The 21,434-nt window shown below is 35.6% G+C and overlaps 1 protein-coding gene across 11 annotated transcripts in view; it reads left to right on the forward strand.

The window, feature by feature from the left end:
• COBLL1 (cordon-bleu WH2 repeat protein like 1) overlaps positions 1–21,434 on the forward strand; it is a 159,452-nt gene that overhangs the window by 129,449 nt on the left and 8,569 nt on the right. For 3 of the 11 annotated variants that reach the window (XM_063609448.1, XM_063609446.1, XM_063609450.1), the window contains 5 exons: positions 10,184–10,337; positions 10,777–10,851; positions 14,203–14,437; positions 15,461–15,555; positions 19,156–20,696. In XM_063609448.1, the coding sequence (XP_063465518.1) occupies positions 10,184–10,337; positions 10,777–10,851; positions 14,203–14,437; positions 15,461–15,555; positions 19,156–20,696 (2,100 nt within the window). Of the gene's footprint in view, positions 1–10,183; positions 10,338–10,776; positions 10,852–12,066; positions 12,184–14,202; positions 14,438–15,460; positions 15,556–19,125; positions 20,718–21,434 lie in introns of all 11 variants that reach the window. The other 8 variants (XM_055291936.2, XM_063609445.1, XM_063609449.1 and 5 more) reach the window with 6 other exon arrangements.

Genomic DNA, 21,434 nt, shown 5'->3' on the forward strand with positions numbered 1-21,434 from the left:
GCTGTACAGAATACAGCTGTCTGTACTTCCAAAAATATGACTGGTTTCATTCAGTAGAGAAATGTACCAACACAGTATAATATTTAATCTGCTCCCCTTTTTGAGGCTTTCCTAGATGTAATACATACTTTGCCACTGTAGTTTTCATCAGATTTTCAAAGGGTCATAATCACAATAGCAAAAGCAATGGTGAATGCTTATATAATGCTTACTAATGTTTCAGACAAGGCTCTAAGAACATTACTTATTTAATCCTTATGACGACCCTTTGGGCCATTACATTTTAGGTTTCTGACAGTTCTACTTCTAGCCTAAAAGAACTATGAATTATGAGGAATTAATAAATTGTTAAACTTTAAGGAAAAATATGTTATTCAAAGAGCAGTAGGTCATTTGTGGAATTAATATGGATTTCTCATTCTTATCTATTAGTATGTAAAAAGTCGTACCTCTCTGAAATAACATGCTGAGTTAATAAAATAGTATTGAAAATAATTAGTGTTAGGAGGCTGATTTTACCAGTATGAAGTTTACTTACCCTCTCTACCTCTGTGATGTTTGTGACCTCATGGGGAGATTTGCCTTTCTCTGGTAACCAGCATGTGTTAACAGAGGCCAGGGCAGATAGAAGCAGGCCTCTTTCCTGGAGCCACGGTGATAACCTTATGGTGTCACTGGGATGAGCCTGCTCCCAGCCTTAATTCCCTTTCTGGATGAACTGAGTTGGCCCCAGTTTGTTTGATTGACTGTAGCTTCACTCTGGTATAGGTCCTAAACTCGGTTAACTTCTAGATTATTCACATTCTCCTACCCTGTGGCTAAAAACACCTGTATCCTCATCACTGTGATCACAGGGAATCACGGTTGCCACCATTCCCTGTCTTTTAAACTTGATCCTGAGCTCTGCTTTCTGGTGGTTCATCCTGTTTTTTTTTGTTTTTTTTCATCCAAGATGTACCATTGAGCTAGACCCTCATCATTGGGCTTTTACTAAATGCTGTATGCAAAGGATTATCACGAATAAGACTTAGTTTATATACTTTATCAAAGTATCATAGGGTTGATGAAAGCACGGATTGCCTCAGGAAGACAAATGGAAAAAACTTCAGGGGGATAACATGGGATTTTTTAATGTGTGTGTGTGTGTTTCTTTCTATTGTGCCTAGAGAAGGGCTGGAAAGAAGTCCTGACCTGGCCTGAGAGAATCTTGAATTCTACTAATAGGTCTATGATCTTCTTCTTTGCTGTTGTCATTTTTTTGCTTCACCTTTGCTGAACTTCTCTATGACTTAGTTTTCTCCTCTGTAGAATAAGGTTGTGTAATTAAATTTCCCAAAGTCTCTTCCAACTCTAGTATTACAAAATTATGCTATTTTGCTATTTTTAAAAATTGGCCTCTAACAGATGAACGTGCTTGTTTTGGTTTGATCAACATTAATGAGATCATGGTGTCTAATCCTGGCATTACTCCTCTGAGGATTTCAGAAACTTAAAGTACAATAACAAAATAAAACATTGATTGACATCTTTCTTCCTAAACTCCTGACTGTAACACAAAAGTTAACACACTTGCATAGGTATTGCATTACTAAAAAGAGGTAGAAGACTTGATGTTTGATGACGACATGCTTAGGTTAATGAGTTTGTTAACCATAGTAACCATGTTATCATTGACTAATAATGAGTTTTAAAGTAGATGACTAAGAGAAATCTAGTGGCAAGCTTGGCCACTCAGAATCCCCTGAATGGGTTTAATTTTATTAACCAAAAAGGTACAAGTTACTGTTGGTAGTGGTATTTAGATCACATATAAGTGAACCTAGCTGTAACCTCATTGCTTCCTCTCATAGTATTTATTTCAGCAGATTGGTAGGAGCAGCATTAAAATTGTCCACATAGTGATAGCTGGCCTACTGTAGATGTAAGAGCTCCAGGCCCTGGGTACTGCTGTCCTATTTCTCCTCTCGTTATTATGGTTGTCTGGGATCTGACATGCCACCTCTATTCCTTATACCCCTTCACTTTGATGTTATACGACTTTTCTTAATCTACAAAACCTAGGCAGGCTAAGATTTTCTATGCCATCAGTGAAGAATCTTAAAACAGGTTTATATAGAGAATAAGAAAATAGAATGCATAAGCCCTAGATTTTCAGGAGTGGGGAGGAAGTGCCATCCAAAGAGGAAAAGGATGTAGAACAGGGAGATACAGGATATCAGAAATAAACTTCCCCCACTCCACCAAAAGATAACATTTTATTTTTACAAATCACAATAATATAACGAAGAAACTGGCATCTATGCTTTCATACAATACAAGCCAAAATTTGCATGCACGTGTGTGTGTGTCTATGTGCATTGTGTATATACAGGTGTAAAAAGATACACATATAACAATGGACACCAAAACTTCTATGAGGTGACTTTTATTTGGGATTCAGTGATATTTTTTTCCTCATGATTATATGCATTATTTGTGTCTTGTGAGATTGAGCTAATTTTATCACATCAACCATAAAACTGATTTAATTGTGATAAAAACTCATAGCTTATTTTGCAAATTCAATACAAGACCTCATACTTCTAAATTACATTTATTATAGTGTAATAATATATATAATAATGACACTTAAAATTGACTTGCTTGTCTAAGTTGTAAAAATTTTTTAACATTCTTCCATCAAGAGCTAAGAGTTAAAACTTGACCATCAGATATATGAAAAGTTCAGTTATTGGGACACAATAGCAAATATCATAAATTAATGTCAATTTATAAGATATTTTATACTATTTAATAGTGTTTATTGGGAATGTCCAGGTTGGAGAAGAATAATGTGAGTCTGTCCCTTGAAAAACAAAACATGAGTTTTAAGACAATTTCAAGGGATTGTTTACCTTCTCTCCACTAACCCCGCCCTTTTCCACCTGTGAAAATCATAAACAGAACCAACAGATTCTATTAGAAACATTTAACAACATTATTGAAGTTGAGCTTCTATGTTTCTATCCCCTAATTGAGTGTTTTTATTTTCCATATGTATTCTTTCATTTAACTCTTTAATCCAGGATACATCAATTTCAATGACCCACATTTTATAATTCAACTATGATTAATAAGTGATATCTAATAACTAGTACAGCGCAAGTATTCAGTAAATCTCTTGAATGCCATTTGATTCATTTTCTTCAGCTAAATTTAATTAGATTTTGAATCAGTAAATTCTGATCTGGGTGTGAATTCTGGGGGATTAACAATCTGGCATGGTTTTCAACCTGACCTTGCCACTTTCATTAGTAGATTCTGTTTCTCCTTGTGGTATTTTCCTTTTTACAGACCATAAAATTCAGTGATGTGCATTCCTGTTAGAAGTGTAGTTTTCATTAATGGCAAGCAGACTTATCAGTGACTCTAACTAAAGTAAATAATTGAACATCTCTAATGATTAACCAAAGCAGTTTCCCCTAGTAAGTAGAAACCTCTGTGTTTTCTCATTTTGTAAAGCCTTTAGACTTAATAAATTTTAATCTCTACCACTTTTTAAAATGTAGTCTTAATTTGAACAAAGTAAATGTTTGTTGGTAGTAAAAGCTAAAGACAGTTATAAATAGTTCTTTAATTTTTCACATTAAATTTGCTTATGAGACATTTCAAATGTATGTACTATAATACACATCCATGAATTCATCGCTGATTCAACAAAGTAGTGTTAAATATTTAACTTTTATTAAAGTCCTTTAAAGTATGTTGAAGAGACCTGAGTTGACTTAAAGGTGGAGATTTTTAGACCCACAATGAATGTTTATACAGTAAACTAAGCATCGGTTCCTGAACATTGGGCACTGTTGAGTTTTAAGGTTAATTATTACTGAGACTGATTCCAGTAGGACTCTTACCAACACAGTCACCAGAGAGTACAATCTTAAATACCTCCTTTTACCTATACTTTTTACTCCAACATCTATATAACTATAATTCTAATTTTATTTATGGAACACTTTCATGTACTTGAAAACAGACAAATTGCATGTAATAATATCAGCTGATGGTTATGAAGCATGTATTGTATGCTAGGCACTGTGCTATGTATTTTACGTATAACATTTCATTTAAGCATCCCAGCCCCTTTTGACATAGGTGCTATTACTTTTCATGAATGAGGAGGCCGAAGGTCACAGAGACAATAAATGGCATGTTTCCTGGTTCACCCGCTTGTATTGACTCCAAAACCCATTTCTTTGGGAATCATTGTAATGGGCTGCCTTCTACCTTGCAAACTCTCTGTAAGACTCTCTCCAACTAGACAAATTCACATTCAGAAATAGTGGGTAGTTTAGCTATGATGAATGCAAGAGCAGAACTATTGAGAGACTCTTTGGAGCATACTCCTGAAGTGCACAGAAGAAAATACAGCTTAAGAATGCTGCTGCTGGCCGGGCACGGTGGCTCATGCCTAGGCCGAGGCAGGTGGATCACAAGGTCAGGAGTTCAAGATCAGCCTAGCCAAGATGGTGAAACCCCGTCTCTACTAAAAATACAAAAAGTTAGCCAGGCATGGTGGTGGGCGCCTGTAATCCCAGCTACTCGGGAGGCTGAGTCAGAGAACTGCTTGAACCCGGGAAGCAGAGGTTGCAGTGAGCTGAGATTGCACCACTGTACTGTACTCCAGCCTGGGCAACAGAGCGAAACTCCGTCTCCAAAAAACAAAAAACAAAATGCTGCTGTTTTGGCATCAGTGGTCTTCCCAGCCTTTTGATTTAATTTTTTAGCATTCTAAATTCATGATGTGTATTACTTAAATATTACTTAAATGCTGTGGCAGTTTAGTAAGTCTGCTTTTAGCATTAGTCATTCCTGGGTTTGGAGCCTCTCCATTCTTGCATGTTAGATATGTATATTCTCTGTAAATCCCAGTGTATACATGTGCTTTCCTGGCTACAGTCTATTTAGAAATATCGAAGTCTCCTGACTTAAATGTCCCTTCTTTTCCTTCAGACTTTCACCACGCCTCCCCAAGAGAAGGTTTTTTAGTAGATGTAGAACATCTTTCTCAAGTCCCAGTTGTTCTTCCGTTTTGTATTAACAGTGATGTTTTAGTTAACACACAATAACTCCACATTTGATTTTTATTATCTTAACTTCCCTTGGCAATTTCTTAAATAATTGAAATTATTTTCCAAGAGTCTTCATAAAACCTCTTGCCTCTGTGTCTTATAGGACAAAAAAAATATATATATATATATATATATATATATAGCTATTTCCTTGAATGCTAATATGAATATTACTCATATTTCAAAAGAAAATTTACATTTCTGTCCTTCATTAATCTGTTGGCTATTATTTAAACTCACTATTCTTATTTCTTCAAAACTCTTGCCTTTGCATGACTTATACCGGTTGTTAAATTTACATTTTGTCCTCAACTTTATTAAGTTTTAACCATTATTAACAGCGTAAGTTCGTTATGACAGACCACATAATTGTACCTCATATCAATTAGTGACAATCATGTTCACTTTCCTCTAATGTCTTTTTATTTTTATTTATTTATTTATTTATTTATTTATTTATTTATTTTGAGATGGAATTTCACTCTTGTTGTCTAGGCTGGAGTGCAGTGGCGCGATCTTGGCTCACTGCACCTCCACTTCCCAGGTTCAAGTGATTCTTCTGCCTCAGCCTCCCAAGTAGCTGGGATTACAGGCACACACCACCATACCCGGCTAATTTCTGTATTTTTAGTAGAGACGAGGTTTCACCATGTTAGTCAGGCTGGCCTCGAATTCCTGTCCTCAAATATTCTATCCACCGTGGCTTCCCAAAGTGCTGGGATTACAGGCGTGAGCCACAGCACCCAGCCAGTGTCTTTTTTCTTAGCCTCTTTAATTCAAATTTCAGCTTTAGTAATCCATGTCCATGTACCATCATGATACCCATGCACAACATGGTAAGGGTGGTGAATGTCACAGAATAGGGTTGTAAAATAAATGCTTCCCCTGATGTCCATGGCTTTGTCTTTTCAATATGCATTTCCCCCAGTTATCTTCATAAATGCTGTTGAAAAACATTTAGCATTTATAAAACTGAAATATGTCTGTTTTGACAAATTTTAAGTTCTTTATCCATAAAAATATAAATACTCCATTTTACAAAAAGCTAGCTTATTTTAAGACCTCTAGGCTGAATAATGAAATATATGAGTCTATGGTTATTCTGTCTTTGAGTTATGAATAGGCTCATAAAACTTTGTGAGTCTGTATATATTCCTCCATTTTTTATTTCTATACTGTCTGCTTTATTATAACCAAAATATAAGAACTCTAACTCCCAAATAGATATTCTCATTGAGAAATTCATGTCATGGCTGCTTTCATCATGGAAAAGACCAATAAGTGACAATGATTAGGAATGTGACCTAAAGGTGAACACATTTTTATTATACACCTCATGAAAGCAATCAGTTGAAACACGGGAAACATGGAACTAGGGAGGAAAATCAAATGCTCTTGTTGCTTCATGCATTAAGCTGCCACTTATTTATCACCTATTGCATTCTTACTGGTAAACTAGATCTGCCATAGGAGTGGAGCATGGCTTTAATAGGGCTTTACAGAAGTAAATCCGAGAAATAAAATCACATCTTCTACTGCTTTTGATTTGTAGATAATTATTTTTTTAAAGTGAAGGGCCATGTTCTTTTGGGAGAACTTTTGGCCTTTTTTTCTGATGTTTCCTAAATGTGTTACTCTTAAGATATCAAGGGAAGGTTTTAGAACACAAAGGCATTATCAGTAGAAAGATTTCTATTTAACCTTTATATTCTATTCAAAACAATATTTAAATACTGCCAATTCCTTGGTGCGTTTCTTTCTTACCTTTTTGTTGCAGCGGGCCCTTGTTTTGAATTATTTCAAACATCCATTGAGAATCCAGCCGCATGCCTACCCCAGTCAGGATGATCATAATATTTAGTCAGAATTGACTTTAGTGACTCTGAACCAGAATCTGAGTTTGGGTGGCAGGCTTTAACTCATTTCCTGCTGGATTATAGAGAAATCTGAAGAATTTTGGAGGAGGAATCAGAGTAATGGGATGGGGTTGGAGGCAGCTGTTTACCAGCTAGTAGGAAAGAAGTTTAACATTTCAACTATTGGTAAAATCTCCCTGGTGCCACCTTGTCCCACCCCCCTGTTATGAGGCACAGTTAGTGGGTTTATGAGAGGTTTGTTCAGTGAAGCTCCTGCCACTGTAGACCTAAATGTTTCTCTCCCTGTTGAAGTGACCTGCCTTCCTCTTTAGTATCTAATACAGTTGGCAAAGAGCACGGCTAACTCAAACCCTTTTCTTTGGGGGCAGGCGTCCCTTTCTCTCTGGCAGATATATTACAAAATTACAAAATAGTAAATTTGCCAAATTTTTCTTGGTGTGTAGCAAGGCATAAAGACTGAAAAATATCTTATGAATTAGTTCACTTCCCTTAGAGGTACCTATGTTGTCTTGTAAGACTAGAATACCCCAAGCTTTACACATGCCCCTGGTCTGAATATGTCAAGGTCTTTTATTTACAAATGAAGATGGCAGCATATCATTCATTTTTTTTATTCATTCAAGGAGTATTTACTTAGAAACCTCTGTGAGCCAGACATTGTTCTGGACATACAGCAGCGAGTGAAATAGTAGGGGAAAAAAATCCCTGCCTCTGTGGTCAATCCCAGTGGGAGCAGACAATGTACAAGGCAAATAAGTCAACTGTATAGTATGTTAGAGAGCAATTAAATGCTCATCATAGAAATAAATCTAGGAAGCAGGGATAAGAAATGTTGGGAGTCAGGGAGGAGTTCATTGAAAAGATGACATTTGACTGGGTATGGTAGCTCGTGCCTGTAATCCCATCACTTCGGGAGGCCAAGGCAGGCAGATCACTTGAGGTCAGGAGTTCGAGACCAGCCTAGCCAACATGGTGAAACCCCATCTCTACTAAAAATACAAAAATTAGCCAGGTGTCATATTGCATGCCTGTAATCCCAGCTACTCTGGAGACTAAGGCATGAGAATCACTTGAACCTGGGAGGTGGAGGCTGCAGTGAGCCAAGTCACCCACTGCACTCCAACCTGGATGAAGAGTGAGACTCTGTTTCAAAAAAAAAAAAAAAAAAATGACATTTGAGAAATGCCCCGAAGAAAATGAAGGGACACCGAGTTATCAGAAGAAAAAGCATTCCAGGCACAGGGAGCAGTAAGGGTGACCACCCTGTGATGGAGGAACTCTGCCAGCACATTTGAAGAGCAGCAAAGAGGCCAGTGTGGCCGGAGTGGAGTGAGCCATTCCATTACCAGAGGAGAGGCCAGAGAAAGCTAGATGCCAGGTTGTTAATGGACTTATAAAGAGAACTATTAGTGGGTTTTGACCAAAGTTACCTAATCTGGCTTGCATTTTAATAGGATCCTTTTATATGATCTTATTTAAAGATAGCAGATTCTTTTTGCTGCTATGTTGAAGGACTATAGGGAAACAATGTGGAGATGGAGTCTAATTAGGTACTTCCTAATGATTCAGACTACATAGTAGCAGTTAAGCTGGTTGCTGGACGTCTTCTAAGGGAAGGGAAAAAAGTTGACTCAGTGTGAGATGTGACAGATACAAGATGAGGATGAATGGAAGGATGACTTGTTCTTTACTCAGACAGGGAAGGCTGTGAGAATAGGATGCGGCAGAGGGATAAAGAGGAAGTATCATGATCTCAGTTTTAGACATGCGAAATTGAAGAGGCTTCAGACATTAAGGGGAGATCAGAACAGAGGTCCAAGATAGAGACATGGATTTGGAATTCGTCGGCATACAAATAATACTTAAATAGATGAGATCCTCTGGAGAGGGAGCAGAGATACTAAATGGAATGTGTTCACAGATCACGCTCTGGGTCACACCAGTGTTGATCAGGAGATGAAGAGAAGCAGACACAGAAAACTGAGTAGCCAGAGAGTACGGATCTATAGGGAGTAAGAAATGTGGTCTCCTGGAAGAAAAATAATGTATTTTAGGAGGGTGGTCAGCTTTGTTTAATGTTGCTAATAGGTCTCATAAGTGAGTTCTGAGAAGTGGCCACGGATTTCTTCATAGTCAAGGTCTTTGGTGACTTTGATAGGAATCATTTTAATGGATCAAAGGCTGGGAAAAGTATCATTGAAAGGATTCAAGTGGGATAAGAGAAATTGGAGACACAAACTGCAAACAACTCTTATTTATTTTTTATTTATTTTTTCGAGATGGAGTTTCACTCGTCGCCCAGGCTCGAGTGCAATGGCACGATCTCGGCTCACTGCCACGTCCGCCTCTGGGATTCAAGCGATTCTCCTGCCTCAGCCTCCCGAGTAGCTGGGATTACAGGCACATGCCACCACGCCTGGCTAATTTTTTTATTTTTAGTGGAGACAGGCTTTCACTACGTTGGCCAGGCTGGTCTCGAACTCTTTACCTCAGGTAGTCTGCCCACCTTGGCCTTCCAAAGTGCTGGGATTACAGGTGTGAGCCACCTGAACAACTCTTTTAAATAGTTATTCATTCATTCATTCGTTCATTCATTCATTCATTCTTGGTAAAGGCAAAGAGCAAAGATGACATGGCAATTGGTCAGGAGGCACTGACTCCTGCTGAAGGAGGATGTCTTAGGATCTGCTGACAGTCACGGGCTAGGAGTGTGAGCAGTAGCTCTTTGCAGTAGGTGACCTTGAAGGACCTTGCCTCAGGTAGACATATAGATTTTTGCAGTGTTCCTCACTGAAACACTGCAGCTGTAAAGAGGTAGATTTAATCAAGCCAGATACTACTATACAAATAATGTTCCCTTTTTCATCCCTTCCTTTTAATGTCTCCAGATTTTTCTTTAAAAGTTAGTTTTTAACACTGTTACTTATGAGTCCTCTACGTTACAGTTAGTTGTTTGTGTGGCAGTCTCCCATTCTAGCCCAAGTTTCTTGAGAAAGGCCGTTATTTTTTTTTTCTTTACGTATCTATCCCAGTACCCAGCTTCTGCGTGTGGCAGATGCTTCATAAACGTTTTTAAGGAATGACTATTGTGTTCCATTTGGGTATATCCTGTGCTTGACATAAAGTTCAGTGTCTTCCTAAAGTTTGCTACTGATTTCTAAATGTAGGACTGTATTTGGTCATTTTGTTTTCCAGAGTCCCTGTGAAGCAGCAAGAGTGAGGGCAGGTTCACTGCAGCTCAGCAGCACGTCTGCAGGGAATTCATCTTTGAGAAGGACAAAGCGAAAAGCACCTTCCCCACCCTCCAAAATACCCCCGCATCAAAGTGATGAAAATAGTTGTGTGACTGGTAATGTGGTTGTTTCATTAACATTACATTTGTATCGTGTTTTGTTTAATATGGACAGTAGGAAAGATATGGATATGTAAGTTATGCTTTTTAAATAATACTTAGGCTTTTTAAATATATCTTGATTAGCCTCACTTTGCTGCCGTATAAAAATCTGAAACATCACCAAATAAAGTGTCAAAATTATACAGCTCCATTATCCTAAGATGAGCATGTCATAATCCGTGAATTTATTCAGAAAGATGCTGCCATTTCAGGATTAGCTGAATGTAGAAAAGGGAGTCTAAGTGGATTTTAGTGTTTTACAGCTAGATAGTAAAATGGCTTCTAGCAAGGCTTACTGCTTTCTGAACTATACAAAAATAACTAAGTTAAACTGTTAAGGAATTGTTTTATTTGTGAATATGACTTTATAAGTTGTGTTGCTTCTTTCCTTTAGCCTTACAGCCAATAGATGGAGTTCCTCCAGACAGTGCTTCAGAAGCAAACTCTCCTGAGAAGCTATCCAGCCCAGGTATGACACCCTTATTCTCCATGGTGTAATTACTGAAAAAGGACTTCCATGATAATTGAGAAATGAATCCATTTGTGATGCTTTGTACATGAAAGAGATACAGATTCTTTGGCCTTATTTCCCCAATTTTTTTATTATGAAATGAATTCTTGCCCCCACCCCTCTGCCCCTCAATCCAGTTAGAGTATGAAGCTAGCAGAGATCAAAATTTCAGTTCTGGAATTGTCCTTGAGTACTTTCTCTATGTGGTCTCCTGCTTTCCCTTATGCAGTATCAGGTTAACATTTATTAACCTCCTTCCCAAGTGTAATGACACACCGTAATTAGGAATGTACCTTGGTGTGTGCAGAAGAAAACTTACAGGAAAGTGTAAGCACAATTTCTTTATGCAACTGTTCTAGATATGAACTCAACATACAAGTTACCCTAATCTAACGGTAAAAATTTACCATGAAAATGTTTTCTGTTGCAGTATATGGCTCTCCTTGAGGATTCTTTCCAAACAAAATTCCATTACAAGTTACATAATTTATACTAATACTTTTCCAGTGTTTTTAATAATAGCTACTTAGTAGCTTTTCTAAGAAGTATGATAAAAATGTTTTAATCTTTAGAGTTACTATTAGACATCAATGAATGTGATAGACTAGTAATATCATACCAAAAATAGAATATGATCATGCTAGGACTTTATCATGGGGATAATTTTGTAAGTATAAAAAATGCTTAATATAACTCACCTAATTTTTATAATTTATATTCCAAATACAGGAAACATTTAGGAACAACACTCTTGAATATTTAATTTTTAAGTGGTATTTAAGAATTTGGAATTTTAACATATATATGTAAGAATTCTTCACTCCTCTGTGATTTTAAATCTTACTCTCAGATAACTAGTAATGATTTTTCTCAGCCTTTACTCAGAATAATATAAATGGCACCATTTTTTTCCACAAAGGAAATGTATTGAATAATAACAATTACAACTGTTGAGTGAAATTAGAAGTCACTGAAGTATTATAAAAAGGAGTGCATGCTATTCAAACTTTGCTTCATATCTGTTTTCATTTTTTTTCCTTTTACCTCTTCTTGTTTAATGCATGGATAATTGTGAGCTAACAAATCTGATTTCTTCCAAAATGCTTCTTGGTCTCTGCTTGCCTTAACTCTGTTGTCTAAGTGCCATTTCTACAGATTCTACTTCTTTGGCAGAAACCTTTCACCCTGGGCTCTTCAGTCAGGAGCAGTGCACTGCGCCCAAACTGATGGAGAAAACCTCTGTCTTTGAGTGCCCTGGGACACCTGAGGCAGCCATAACATCATTGACATGTAGGTGGTCAGGCCTTTCCTGGCTGGTGCTTTGTATCAGGCAGGTTAAGATATCATTGATTGTAAATTTGATCAGCTGTTGAAACCTTGTGTAAACATATTTTATAAAGAAAGAGAAGTTGCTTCTTTTTCACTTGAAATTTTATCTGGGTTTAGAGTTTATTGTTTTTCCCAACCATACAGATGAATACAACAGAGTGGATTAGTTAAATAAAATCAGTGGTTCAGAAGAATTTTAGCTTCTCTTCTTTTTGGCTTATATATACTGAGGGGTCACTTTGAAAACAGAATTGAGACTGGGCATGGTGGCTCACACTTATAATCCCAGCTACTCATGAGGCTGAGGTGGGAGGATTGCTTGAGCCCTGAATTTTGAGACAGCAGTGAGCTATGATCATGCCACTGAACTCCAGCCTGGGTGACAAAGCAAGACCTTATAATAAAAATTAAAAAACACATTTGTATCTAAACCATCATGGCCTTTCATTTTTCTCAATACAGAGTTTTCAAATTATATAAATACATTCTTAACACATAGATACAATATGCTATCATAGACACATTATTTCTATTTCACATCATAATAAAGCATCATTTGCCAAAATATGTATGTTTGAATATTCACTTAAACCTAAATTTTTAAATATTTTTTATTGAGTAATCTATTTTTATTAATGATAAAAATACCATTAAAATTTCTCATGTTTATTTCTCAAAGAGCACAAATAGCACACTTTTCTGTCTATATACTTAGAGATAAAATTTTAAAAATATATTTTGAGTACTTTAAATATTGAATTATGTTAAAAATTTAAATTAAATTTTCTGAATGTGCTGATTACTATAATTGGATGCTATACCACCTCCCCACCCCACCCCCCCACCACATCCCAAGCCTTGGGATAAAATTAAATTTCATTCAGATACTATGATGTATATGGAAATGTTTAATTATATTTAGCAAAAATCCAGAACCTCACTGTTTGGCTTATATTTACTTCCATGGCTAATCTTGACAATAAGCATGAACATTAACTGCTCAGGATGCCTCCTTCTCTTTTACCCTGCTGGCTATTGGTTGTTGGTGATAAAATACATTTTTTATACAATGAAATGTTAACCACAGCTATTGAAAATATTTATGTGTAAACATATATATTAATATGGATGATATTTAAGATATTGTAAGTGGAGAAAAAAGCTAGGTGGCTACAGTATGCTTCCATTTATATTAAATAAAGTAACAAAAGGAAACGTGAGTATGGTTATCAGCCTATGTATGTATATTACACTTTCTCAGGACATGCAGGAAAAACTGTTAAAGCAAGTTGCCTCTGAGAATCAAACTGGATAGGAATAAAACTTAATTTTCATTGTCCAATACTTGCTCTATTTGTATTTTCAAAAATTAAGCATCTAGGTCAGTGGCTTTTAACTCAGGTTACATAGTAGAATCATCTAAGTAGTCTTAAAAGTCCGTTGCCCCACTCTTCAGAGATTCTGATTTTGTGGAGTAGGGTGTGAGCCTCAGTATTTTTAAAGGGGGCTCAGGTAGTTCTCAAGTATAGTTGGTACTAATAACTATTGAGTCAAATTTTATGAGTGCCCTTGTAGACAATACAAAACTCTCATGTGCTTTTCATTTTCACTCTTAAAATTATTAATTTGCCTTTAATTTGCACTATTGAGTTGTTGGATGAGTGTAAAAACTGTTCAATTGAAAGATACTTCTTAAATGAAATATTTAACTTGAAGTTTATGAGATTAACTAACATCTTGTCTCTACCATTAATAAAACCTAGAGTGATAGCAGATTGTTTTGAGAATTACGAGTCTGAGATAATCTGGTTTTATGTTAACGTGGCTACTCACCAGGAGAAAGAACTTCACTATTATTTTTGAAGCAGAACTTAAAAGAGTCCAGCTAATTATTATTTTTCAAAATTCCTTCCTTGCCAGAATTGCATATGATGAATGAGGCAAATTAATATTTAGGATTATATCTGCATTTCTTTGTAGCTGGAATAAGCTCTGATTATAGCCTTGAAGAGATAGATGAAAAGGAAGAACTGAGTGAAGTGCCTAAAGTTGAAGCTGAAAATATTTCTTCGAAGTCACAAGATATTCCTTTTGTATCTACTGATATAATAAATACACTGAAAAATGATCCTGACTCAGCCCTTGGCAATGGTAGTGGAGAGTTCTCACAAAACTCCATGGAAGAAAAACAAGAAACTAAAAGCACAGATGGACAGTAAGTAGTCTCTGTGCTGGAGTGTTGGTGGCCATTAGTTTAATTAATACTAGTCTTCTGAAATATAGATCTGATATTTTAAACATAAATATAGTCAGCCCTTTGGTTTTGACTTTATCCCTTTTACCATTATATAAGAATGTTTATTAATGAAGTACTTATTTGCATGTAACTACATTCAAAGAAAATCAAATGTGACAGTTCTAATATCCCTGTGTCAGATAAACCATGAGAAATAGTTTATTTGTGTGATTCAAAAATGAAAGTTTTTGTGTGTGTGTTTTGCCTGTTACCTATGTGACCTATATGTAATATTTAACTTTCAATTTTTACCAAGTATTCCTGGTGGATTTTCACTGGTATATGAAAACAATTCTGCATATTAGAGTATGATGTTAAATCACGAGCATTATCTTTGCAGTCAACTTTATGAAACAGAGAATGTACTTTCCGCTTGAGTCTAGAAATGGACAGCTATAGTCTAGTCCACTTAGGTTTGAAATGCAACAATGTGGATAAAGATGAAATCAACCAAGCAAAATAAACCATATATGTCAGAGGTTTACTATAATTTGCATGAGATTGTCTCCTTATTAAACTATTCTATCACCAAAGGGAAAAAAAGATCAGTGAGGTCAATCTACATTCTGATTTATATAGTTGACCTTGCCAGATGAAAAACTAAAATGTTTCATTTAATTTCCTTTTTCTTTAAAAGGCAAATAACTGATAATCACAAAATAAAGCCACTATTTTGGAAAAGTGTCTATTTTACCAAGCTTCTTTCTTTTTAATGGGACCACCACATGAAAGCTAATGTTTCATAGCAGCATTTCTTCTCAGTTATATTTTTTCTCTGCTATTAAATTTCTGATGTTTGGCAGAAATAAATGATTATTTTAGTTCATCTGTCTTTGGAAATTATTGCCTGTTTTCTCGTGTGTGTGTGTGTGTGTGTGTGTGTGTGTGTGTGTGTGTGTTTCAATAGTATCAACATATAACATACAATGTCATATCTTCCAGAGAACCACACAGTGTAGTATATGATACAAGCAATGAAAAGAAGGTAGTTGACAATATAAGAAACTTGAAGTCGTTGGGCCCAAACCAAGAGAATGGTGAGTTATATAAATTAATAGCCAACACTTTCTTACTTTTATTATGTGCCAAGGACAGTTCTTAACAGTTTATATGTATTAACTCATTTAATCTCCTATAACTCACTTAATACCTACCTCATTTACGGATATTACGGGTACTATTATTTTTAGTTCCATTTTACAGATGATTGTGCCACAGAGATCTTAAATAACTCACCTGAGGTCTCACAACTACTACGGTAAGTGGTGAACCTAGGATTTAAACTGGGGCAATATTGCTCTAGAGTGTGCCCTTAACTACCATGTGTACTACTTTTGTTGTTAAAACATAGAAATTATCTAATTTAGACTTTGGATCTTAAAAATGTTTCCTCTGTGTATCTATTTGCGATCTGTTTCTGTTTTTTTTCCATCTAACTTCCTTGGATGAAACTTTTCTGCCTGATTTTTCAAGGCCCAAATCATCTAATAATATAACCTTATTTACCACTATTTCCCAGTTCCCATCCTCATATTAGCTCAACTTATTTTTTCTCATGATGTCATTTGCTCATTTCTATATCATAAGGCATATATTCATGTTGTCTTTGCCTGAAAGACAATTTTTCATCTATTTTACCCATTCGATTTTTATCCAAATCATAACATTTCATTTTTTTACTTGATTATTAGAAGCTTTGTGGTTCTATATTTATGATTCCTTAACTGAATTAGGCAGTCTTGGATCAGATAAATTACATTTGATACTTTGCACTACTCATGGCACCTAGCAGAATCCTGAGATACTCATGAAATATGTACTTAGTATTGAATTTCAGAAAAACAATCCTATGCAAATAGAAAATTCAAAAAGTATACAATGGTGTTTTAAGGGGTTAAGAAGGAAGTAGCTTATGAATTCTCATAGTCTAATCTATTATGTTAATCTAGAAAACCAGGTTAAGATATTTAGAAAACTTAGGGATGTAGTATTCATATTTGAATAAGACATAGATAATCGCAATGTCATACTTATATATATAATTATATATATATAAAATTGTATGTTTGTGGTATGTGTTTGTTAACTTGAATATGTATGCTACTGATTCATTTTCTCCCACATTCAATACCATTGTGAGATATCATACTGAGAAGGTCGAAAAGCAAATAATTTTTTCATTCTTTTCCACTTGAGTCAGTTTTTCACAGCATGTACTGTGATGGCAATAGCATTCCTATTGAGAAATTATGACTTAAAAGCCGCTTCTTTCTCTTTAAAACGTCAAGTTGAATCATTTTTGTTAAGATTTTTGTTGTCAAGTTAGTGCCAGAGTCACAAATACATTTACGTAGTATTTTGATTTGCATATGGTTTGTTTTGCTATGACCTTTGTCAACTGTAGTTGTTTTTTAAAGTAAATAATGTCTATTATTCTTAAAGTAGTTTTATTGTTTTCCTTTTTACCTACCCTTATCTAAATCACCTTCTTGTAAGTTTGTCAATGTCAGTGTCACTTTTGAGTAGAGGGTCACTATAGTATAAAAGATACCTTCTCCCTTTACTGGCCATTCTTGGAAAATGATCTAGCCGTTTATAAACACTTGGCTAACATCATTGTCAGTTGTATATGAGGATGGATTCTGGGTTTCCAGGACTGCCAATCACTGGAAATAATCATGGAATGTTGAGAAGAAATTCAGAATTAGACAATGGTAAAGTAGGTGTAACCTACCAAAAATATGAAAAACAGAGACTTATAATTCTAAAACCAATAAATTAGGGTTTTTAAAAGGGGATTCAATTGAAAATATATGTTTACATTGATTTACTTTCTTTTGGAAAGTATTTCTGGGAAATACATATATTCAGTGGAAAATTAGAAATAAGAAAGAAAGAAGGAAATACATTTAGACTCATTTCCTGCTGCCAGAGATTGTTTCTTAAATTCTTTCATGCTTATAACAGTGTTCAAAATAGTGTTTTTCATACGAACATTGAAAAATACTTATGAACCAAGTAAATTGAGAGCAGAGGCAGAAATGTGCCTCTTCTATGGTTCCTAAGAGCATGGGTCCTTAATTTTGTAAATCAAAATAGTTAATAACAATTGGTCATTGAGAAAAGAATTCACCTAAGTAGATGGTATGCATTCTGATACTCAGTTGCATTTTATCCGGGAAGAATAAAAATGAGTTCCATTTTAAAATTACATGTTTAATATAGGAATCTTGCAACACAATATAGAATATTAACTGCCACAACCAAATAACTGTTCAATCAGGCAGAGTTTAAAAATGTGAAGATATGTTTTTAAATTGTATACAAATTTACCTAACATGATATTTTTCTGCATGCATATCTTTTTTCTTTTTCTTTTTTTAAGAGAGGAACTATATAATATAGCTTATTACATTTTAGGCAGTGTGCTTCATCTCGTCCTTACAGGTAAAAGTGGGTAATGATAAAACTATAGAGAAATAACTTGACATAATTTCACAGTTTGACCCCCAAGGCTCACATTTAACTTGTGCTGTGCAAACCATTGCCATATGTGAAAAGGCACTAGGGTTTTGAAGATAAGCACAGTGATCGTGTAGGAAGCATGATTTTTCAGGGCATTTGAATAGAGGAGCAGAGGAATGACTTAATTCAGTATTGGGCACATGATGCAGACTCCAAAGCCTGTTTCCTTCCACATGCCTCCTGCCAGTGCTTTGCCGTCATGTTGTTGACTTGAAGCTGTTGCTCTGTTAACCTAGACACTGGCAAATGAGTTTTGTTTTCAGGAGGTCTGAATTAGAATCAAGAGGAAAAGTAGTGCAAGGGAGAGGAAGGTTATTTTCTCTACTTTGATTTTGACTCTGACTGTAGAATAAGGATGCCTATTTCCAACAAAGAAAAATCAAAACCATTATGACTGATTTCATGTCATTGAAATCACCCATGTTATAACTAAAAATAAAGTCCTCTAACAGCCTTCAGCAAAGATACCTAGTTAACAAGACAATCAACTGAGATTCTGTTTTTACTGTAAATCTTAATGTTTTCTGTTAAGGCCTTCATTAAAACTGCATTTGCTGGGATTCTTTTCCTTTTAATGTTAGGTATGAAAATATAAATATGCTAGGGGCTTTAGAAAAGACAGTCAAAATAGAGGAAAAATACAGTTTTTGAATTTGTCGATTTCTATTTTTTGTCATGAACAATGACTGAATGACATCTTCTAAAAAGTAAAAACTTATTTTTATTTACCTTCTATGGAGTGTTTATTCTGGTCAATATACTAATGAGCATGCTATCTAAATGACACACATATAATATACATATTTTCACCTTTTTGTGTCTGAGCAAACTGAGGCTCAAAGGGGTTAATTAACATGTTGTAGCCACACTAGTTAAGCCAGGGATTCCAAACTTCAGTCTGTATGCATCCAAAGCCCGTACTGTTTTCTCTGTATGCTACTACCTACCTTTATATAGTCAATGAGTTGAAAATTATCTGTAGAATTCAAACCAAACTATTTCGGGTTGGAGAAAGTAGGCATTAAAAACTTGAGGTTTTCTACTTTTTTCATATATTTAACTTGATGATTTTTTTCTCTCAGTAGTTCAAAATGAAATAATTGTCTTTCCAGAGAACACAGAAGACAATATGAAAAATGGAATGAAGAAAACAGAAATCAATGTAGGAAGTGTTGCCAAAAATAACAACATTGATATGGAAGTTGAGAGACCATCAAACTCTCAGGCACATGAAACTGATACTGCTATAAGTTACAAGGAAAACCATCTAGCAGCTTCATCAGTACCAGATCAGAAACTGAATCAACCCAGCGCAGAAAAGACAAAAATGCAAGATGCAGCAATTCAGACAACCCCTTCTTGTAACAGCTTTGTTGGGAAACACCAAGATCATAATTTGTCTGACTCCAAAGTTGAAGAAAGTGTGCAAACTTCAAATAACAACATATCAACTCAACACTCATCCTTAAGTTCACAAGATTCTGTAGATACCTCAAGGGAATTCAGGAGTCAAGGCACCCTAATTATACATTCAGAAGATCCACTTACCATAAAAGATCCAATTTGTGCACATGGTAATGATGATCTTTTGCCTCCTATAGATAGGATTGACAAAAATTCAACTGCTTCTTACCTAAAGAATTACCCACTTTATAGACAAGACTACAATCCCAAGCCAAAACCTTCAAATGAAATTACACGAGAGTATATACCCAAAATTGGCATGACTACTTATAAAATAGTGCCTCCCAAATCCTTGGAAATATCGAAAGACTGGCAATCAGAAACCATAGAGTATAAAGATGATCAGGACATGCATGCGTTAGGGAAAAAACACACTCATGAGAATGTGAAAGAAACTGCCATCCAAACAGAAGATTCTGCTATTTCTGAAAGCCCAAAAGGGCCACTGTCAAACCTTAAACCGAAGCCTAACCTGAGAACAGAGCATCAAGTGCACAGTTCTGTGATTTCACCTGATGGTGCCATGGTTAGTCCTCTGAAACCTACTCCCAAAATGACAAGAGACACTGGCGCAGCTCCTTTTGCACCAAATTTGGAAGACATAAACAATATTTTGGAATCAAAATTTAAATCTCGGGCTTCAAATCCCCAGGCCAAACCCAGCTCTTTTTTTTTGCAGATGCAGAAGAGAGTATCGGGTCACTATGTGACATCTGCAGCTGCCAAGAGTGTCCATGCTGCCCCTAATCCTGCTCCAAAAGAACTGACAAATAAAGAGACCGAAAGGGATATGCTGCCTTCTCCAGAGCAGACTCTTTCTCCCTTAAGTAAAACGCCTCACTCTGTTCCACAACCCCTTGTTGAAAAAACTGATGATGTCATCAGTCAGGCTCCTGCTGAAGCCTCCCCTCCTCCCATAGCTCCGAAACCTGCGACAATTCCTGCTAGTCAGGTATCCACACAAAATCTGAAGACTTTGAAAACTTTTGGTGCCCCACGACCATACTCAAGTTCTGGTCCTTCACCGTTTGCTCTTGCTGTAGTGAAAAGGTCACAGTCTTTCAGTAAAGAGCGCACCGAGTCACCTAGTGCCCGTGCATCGGTCCAACCTCCAGCCAACACAGAGGAAGGGAAGACTCATTCTGTAAAGAAATTCGTGGACCTCCCACAACTTGGTGTGTCTGATAAGGTAACTGTAGCCTTTTTAAAAGTAAGTATTCAAATTTAGTGACATGGTTTAATGGGGGTTAACAAGCATGTTGATATGTTTGTGTGTTACTTAACTCTGAACTCATATTAATCTGAAATTAAGCTATTGTAGTGAAGAGAGTGGTAATACATAAAATCTGATTATTTGCTCACAATTATATAACTTGTTTAGGTACTACTGTAAGGTCATCATTATATAATTGTGTCATTAGCAAATGTTTTAAAGTTTCTTTGCTCATATCATTTGTATGATGTATTTACTAGTTTATGGTTCTATTTTCCTGTGTTATCTTAATTTGTTTTTAACTTGTCTAAATCTTCTAGTTTATTCTCCAATTTTACATTACTATGTAATAGTAAAGGAAATAGTCTTAATGAAATGGAAAAATAACAGTATGAGAGACTAGCCAGAATAACTGAGCGCCTCTCAGCTCTGTGATTTCCATCATATACACTCAACTTCAGCTTGCATATATTGTACATTTTCACATATAAATACATTGAAAGCAGAGTTTTAAAATGTAATTTTCTTAATTCCCCATTCTGTTAATTCAGTGTCAACTTTCAACTATAATATGTATGTTGACCAAACTGTTATCTAACCACTATGTAACCTTAAATATTTACCAAAAAGGAGTGTTGTTGACTTAGTGTTTGGTCAACTAAATGTTGTATTTTGCTAGCTTCAGATAATAGAGTCAAAGAAGAAGATGAAATT

The sequence above is a fragment of the Symphalangus syndactylus genome, chromosome 9, assembly GCF_028878055.3.
Source record: "Symphalangus syndactylus isolate Jambi chromosome 9, NHGRI_mSymSyn1-v2.1_pri, whole genome shotgun sequence".
In the NCBI taxonomy this organism is placed as follows: Eukaryota; Metazoa; Chordata; class Mammalia; order Primates; family Hylobatidae; genus Symphalangus; species Symphalangus syndactylus.